Source organism: Helianthus annuus, chromosome 16, assembly GCF_002127325.2.
Source record: "Helianthus annuus cultivar XRQ/B chromosome 16, HanXRQr2.0-SUNRISE, whole genome shotgun sequence".
Lineage (NCBI taxonomy): Eukaryota > Viridiplantae > Streptophyta > Magnoliopsida > Asterales > Asteraceae > Helianthus > Helianthus annuus.
In genome coordinates this window covers 193685244-193691925 of record NC_035448.2, presented here as the reverse complement: position 1 = coordinate 193691925, position 6682 = coordinate 193685244, and the positions used below count along the sequence as shown (strand labels likewise).

The window sequence follows — 6682 nt, the reverse complement described above, 5'->3', positions numbered from 1 at the left end:
CTATTGAAGACTAAGTACTGCTGGTCAATCTACTGCTTTGACTCAAGTGTTGCTAAAGACCAAAGCATTGTTAGGGCTGAAGCAGTGGTATGAAGAAACAGTAGTTTAACTTGTCTTTGTATTATGTATTGTAATCAGCTGTTTGACAACAGTGTTTATACTAGATCAGTTATTGTAGTTTGTTAGGTTGTTAAGTGTCGCTTTCATGGTGACGTCAGCTTAGATGCTTCAGTGGTTTGATGTACACTATAAATAGAACAGATTGCTCTGTTCTATTCAAGGAGTTTTCTCCTTCAATTCTATCATCTTGTACGATCAACCATGGAGCTCGAGCAGAGGGAGAGTTTTAGTATGTAAGCATGCATGTAATCTTTTGATTATAATCTTTCGACACTAATGAGATTCACATGTTTATGAAAACTATTGTTCCTTTGATTATGTTTACAAAGTTTGTTTTATTTCCGCTGCATTAGATCTTTGTTTTACATTCATTGATTGTTTAATTATTACAAACAAACACAATCATGAGAACCTCAGATCCTAACACCCTTGTTCTCAATCTGCAAAAACTGATCGGCCATATAGATGGCACGCTTTCAACCCCTGCCGAAACTTTTCTCGTCAATGACAAATCTTCACCAAACCCTGAATATACCTCCTGGACAGCCGATGATCAGACGGTTTGTCTCCTTTTGCAATCGTCCCTATCCGAAGAAGCCATGTCTGGGTTATAGGTCTCTCCAATGCACGCCAAATCTGGCTTGCTTTGGAAAGTGCCTATAGTCACAAATCTACCGACCGGATGCACATGTTACGTGACAACCTTCGTCTTCTCCAGAAAGGCTCATCCACAGTTGCTGACTTCGGCCGCAAGTTTAAAGCTATATGTGACCAACTAGCCGCAATCGGTCATCCTGTCGCTGAGACTGACAAGTGCCATTGGTTTCTTTGCGGTCTCGGCCCCTCCTATGAGCATTTTTCTACAACTTATCGTGCTCTTGGTACTGCCTCCTTCCGTGAATTATTAGCCAAGACCGAAAATCAAGAAATATTTATGCTGTCCCTACACGGCACTCAGCAACTTTCAGTTGCCTTCACGGCTCAGTCACATCGTTCTGGTAACCAATCTCGTTCTAACCCTAATTCCTCTTATTCTAACCGTGGTCATGGTCGTGGTCGTAGTGCAGGTCGTGGTCATGGCAGACGACCACCTCATTGCCAACTTTGTAGGACTGTTGGACACTATGCAAATCTTTGCCCAAATCTGGCCAGCTTTGCAAAACAGGATGCTCCTATTGATGCGAATCTCGCATAAGCTTTTCATGCACAGTGTCATGTCACTGATGAGGACCACCCTGATTGGACTGGTGACACAGGTGCGTCAGCACATATGACTCCCTTTATTGAGGATCGTGATGCCACTTCTAGTCCTCCTAGTAATGAGTTTGTTCGGCTTGGTAATGGTCACACTTTACCAGTAACGAACGTCGGTACAAAATTCCTTTCTAATAACATTCATTTAAAAAATGTTGTTGTCGTACTGCATCTCACTAAACGTCTTTTACATATTAGTAAACTTACTCATGATTCTCCTATTGACGTCCTTTTCTCTAATGATTTCTTTCATATTCAGGATCGAAAAACCAAGGAAATCCTGGCAAAGGGCACCCGTGAAAATGGCCTTTATGTTCTTCGAGAAGGAAATCAAGCCTTTATTGCTTCCTACCCGGCTCATCACCTCAAATCTTCGTTTGAAAAATGGCACAATCGCCTTGGACATGTGTCCTTTGATGTTATTTCTAGACTTCATAAACATGGCTCTTTGTTTGTTACCTCGTTATTACCTAAACCAAATGTTTGTTCTCCTTGCCAATTATCTAAATCTCATCGCTTGCCATTTGCATTAAACTCAAAATGTTCATTGCATGTTTTAGATTTAATACATTGTGATTTGTGGGGACTTGCGCCTTTTACTTCTATGAATGGTTATCGTTTTTATGCTATATTTATTGATGATCATTCTTGTTTCATGTGGTTTTATCCACTTAAACACAAATCCGAATTTTATGATGCCTTATTAACTTTTGCACCTTTTGTTCAAAACCAATTGTCTTGCAAAATTAAAGTGTTTCAAAGTGATGGCGGCACTGAGTTTACAAACAATAGACTGCAACAATTTTTCCAAGCTCAAGGCATTCATCATCGCCTCTCATGCCCTCACACTCCCAAACAAAACGGGCGAGCTGAACGAAAGCACAGACACATTACTGAAACCGGCCTCGTTATGCTTTTTAATTCCCATGCTCTTGCCACCTTGTGGACGTACACCTTTGCCTCTGCCACTTTCATTATTAATCGCCTCCCATAATTGGTTCTTGACTTTAAATCACCATATGAAATCATATATGGTCGTTGTCGTACTTACTCAAATCTTAGAATTTTTGGTTGTCGTGTTTTTCCATACTTGAGGGATTGTGCAAAGCACAAACTATCCCCTCGTAGTGTTGAATGTATCTTTATTGGGTATGATGCAAAATATAAAGGTTATCGGTGCTTAGATCCTCTTACTCATCGGATCTACGTAACACGACATGCTCAGTTTGATGAGGACAACTTTCCCTTTAGCACTTCTGTCAAACCTGTTGATGAAGCAACCCTTGTTTTTTCAAACTTTGATGAAAAATATGCAGGATAAAAATTATAAAAATATGCGAAATACATGTAAAACGGGCGAGAAAACATTTCAGACAAAAAGAAAGGTTGTGTTTTTGTAAAGTGTGCGAAACCACATATTATAACATGTGATTTAAAAAAAAGGTAATAATGTTTAAGATGTCTTATAGTGTGCGAATTCATGACTTATACACATGCGATTTCAAAAAAGTTAATAATGTTTGATCATCTCTTATAGTTTCCGAAATCATGATTTATACACATGCGATTTCAACAAAAAAGTTAATAAAGTTTAAGATTTCTTATAGTTTGCGAATTCGTTTTCGAATCATATGCGATTTTGAAAAAAAAAATGCTACTAATACTGTCATATAAATTTGTCCTAAAATGAAAAAAATTTTATGAATTAATAACTAAAATAAATAAAAATTAACTATTTTATATAGAAAAAATGAATTTATTACAGATGTGATTGTAATTTGACATCTAATGATCAATTTTACCATAAATACTACTAAACTTACCACCCTACCTACATAATAAATTTACTATTTTAATATAAAAACCCAGATATAACTACCTTCCATATTAAGACATGGAACACGAAAACACACACAACAGACCAACAAAAATGGCATCTAAAGATTCAGAAAAAATAAAAAAACATTGCAATAAAAGAACTATTGTCAACTCACACGTTGATAGAAATAAGCACCGATGTCATCTCTTCTCATCTGATTCTTGATGTGCAGGGGAAGATTCTTGAAGAAATCAAGAAAAACCAAGAAATGTGGGAGAGACTACTTGAAGAACCAGCATCAAGCTTCAGAGACGCAGCTTTGGATCACATAAAGGAACAGTCTCGAGCTGATGACTTAGCCTTCTCTTTCCTGAAAGATGCTCTAAACTGTCACACCCCGATATTTCCACGTATTACCGGTGGGCCCGGTGGGGAGTATCGTGACGTAGTTGATATCATCATAGTCAAACAACACAATTAAAATGCACAGCGGAAGCAAAAGATAAATATATTACAATCCGATTCAAAAGTAATATCAAATATTACAACGGAATGTAAGTTGGATCCACAGGCGGATCTTAAAACAGAAAGATAATATTGTTCAACAGACTTTAGGCATTCTAGAACTTGCGAGATTCCCTATTGACGCCCTGAGCTCCCAGCCAATTACGTATAGTACCTGTCACTTAATCTTTTTGAGAAAATATGTCAGTTTACACTGGTAAATACAACTTAACTGACTCATTTTGAAAATGTTTTAGAAAATTTATTTGAATGCACATGCACAAAACTTTTATAACTTGGGACAATTATATAAAAGTAATCTTGTATACAGATTTACATTGTTCGTTATACATTTAGGGCCCGATGTAGAAACCGAGTCAAGATTAACAGACACGTCACAAGTATGGGCCCACAAGAGAGTGAGATACCGTTTCCCTTATGCAACTGTCAGGTGTACGCCTACACCCCGTGCATAAGACGTGGCCATTTTTATTTTATAATGATGCCAAGGATATCCGGGACATGGTCATTAACCCCTAAAGACCTTTATTTCAAACAAGACAGATTAAAGCGGGTTACCTCAATAATTTAATCACAATACGATTAAACATTCAATACCCGACCAAGCGGTATTATTATAATACCGTATCCCAAGCCCGTATAGGGAAAATAAGTTAAGAGTATTTACCTGAGCTTAAAAATGCAATTTATACTCAACCATATATCCTAATCAGCAAGTGCAAGTACCTTTACTGGGGCTCTTAAACTGGAACGGAGGTTTTTAATAACCTATTAGATTCCTAACGGGTCGCAGTTAAGCCTATGCTTAGACCGGTTAGTTTTAAAGGAATATACGGTTCAAAAACGCATGATTAAGCGAGAACCGGATTAGAGTGTGGTTTAGACCCAACAAGCTTATACACTTGTCTAATAAGGGTAAACTAAACACATTCTGGACTTTGAGATAAAGAATGATAAGGTTTGACCCGTTTCGGCTAATTTATGCAAACTAGTTACATAAGCTGATCCGAACGCGAAATGGGCGTAACGGGTAACCACAAGAGTCATGAACAGGTTTCCTAAGTTAATATGCCTTAAATATGTTATGATGTCAGTAGGATACCTTCCATTATGCCCAAAACGAATCTTCATAACAATTTATGCCCCGTAGGGGTATTTTGGTCATTTTAAAGGTTATAAGAGAGATTAAATATTATTCTGAGTTACGGGTCTGATTTAATCAGTAAGTATACTTAATTTAATCAGTTATAACAGTATGGTATCATATATATGTGAAATTTATTAATTATAACCATACTATGCACCGTAGGGGCATTTTGGTAATTTCACATAGGCTTAAAAGGTCAAAACTGAGAACCTGAGTTTAAAACTTTTCCTTACTGTTAAAATATAAAAATTTACTGAATATATCAGTAGGTATCAACCCTTATATGTTTAAAATAGTTTTGATACAAACTATGCGTTAAAAACGCTTAAAAAGGCGATTTGGAGCCATTTCCGGGTTTTCAGAGGAAAGCTGATGTTTTTATTTTTCCAGAAGGCTCAAAATATTTTATTTATCATATTAGATCAGTAGAAAAAGGTTTGGCATCAAAAGGATTTGTAAAACTCATTTTATAGCCCAAAAGGGCAAAACCGACAACTACTGAATCAAGTTTAGAACCCTATGTTATGCTCAGCCTAAAAATAAATAAAAATATTCAAAAATCCCAAAATATTATTTTATATCAGTAGGTAAAAAGTTTGGTATCAAAAATTAGGTTTAGATAGGATATACGTTAATTATGCCGTTTAATTCATAAAAGCTTTCCATTTACGCTATTGAGCATAACTCCTAATCTAGACCTCATATTGATGTCAAAACTTAGGGACAAGTTTATAAATCAGTAATAAAGATTATTTTTCTCTCACATTTTCAAAAATTATTGTTTTAGGGTCAAAAGTGCATAACGGTCAACATTTAGGCATTTTAACACGATCTAGGATTTCTATGGAACCAAGTTGTATAACCTCGGAGGGTTATACTAACCAATAATGTAACGCCCTGCTCTTTTGTACTTTCCATTTATAGAAAGTTTTGTTCGTATTTCTATTTTTGGAAGCCTTGTATTCGTGTAATCGTTCCTTTCTTTGTAATCATTGTCAAACCGAGACTTGGGTCACTAATGAAGCTTGTATTTTGTTATATTTATGTTATACACATTCTATGTATGCTCGTATGATCGACTTCGTGAATGAACTAATGCTTAATCGTTATTCTTGGAAACTATGTGCTAAACTTGTAATTAATCTAAAGTTATGCATAAGACGTGTTTTGAACGAGAACGACACTTGATTTGATACTTATACGCTTGATTATACTTGGTATATGCTCCTCATACTTAATCATATCTTAAACTATGCTTTTGTGACAAACATGGCCCTTAAAATACCCTAAAAGCATCAAATACACAACTCTAGGGGCCAAAATGCAATAACTGAAACTTATATCCGGAACCACAAAGGGCTCGCGGCCCGCGTGGACTTACCTTGTCCCCTTACGCGGCCCGCATGGACCTCAGGTCTGCAGAAAAGTTGGACAGTCGCGACCAGCTTCGTTTTTTAGCTGGATTTCTTGGTTTAAACCGAGTTTTGGCCTTAGTTAACCCCTCAAATCAACCCTAATCACTCTCCTATAAGTACCCAAGGTTCTCCAAGCACTTGGACACTTTCATCACTCTCAAATCTCTCCAAAACACTCTCAAATTCAAGCAAGAATCTGCATTTTCGGACAGATTCATACTCTTGCACTAAACTTGGTATAACTTGCTCATTTCTTAACGAAATTACTTGATTCTTCTTCCTACTTGCTTGGTTAATCATGGAGTTTGATTCCTTGACCAAAAACTTTCTGTTTTGTTACATACTTGTTTAAACTTCATCCAACTTGTGTCTAACACATCTCGCACCAATGTCCTAATGCTT

At 36.6% G+C, this 6682-nt stretch overlaps 1 protein-coding gene across 1 annotated transcript; it reads left to right on the top strand.

Annotated features, from left to right (window-relative positions):
* The first annotated feature begins 808 nt into the window (after window positions 1-808).
* LOC110932482 lies at window positions 809-1315 on the top strand. The gene has a single exon (XM_022175812.1). The coding sequence runs from the start codon at window positions 809-811 to the stop codon at window positions 1313-1315; it is 507 nt and encodes a 168-aa protein (XP_022031504.1).
* The last annotated feature ends 5367 nt before the right edge of the window (window positions 1316-6682 follow it).

Coding starts and splice junctions, on each gene's coding strand:
- LOC110932482 (XM_022175812.1), top strand. CDS start 809: ATGTTACGTGACAACCTTCGTCTTCTCCAGAAAGGCTCATCCACAGTT.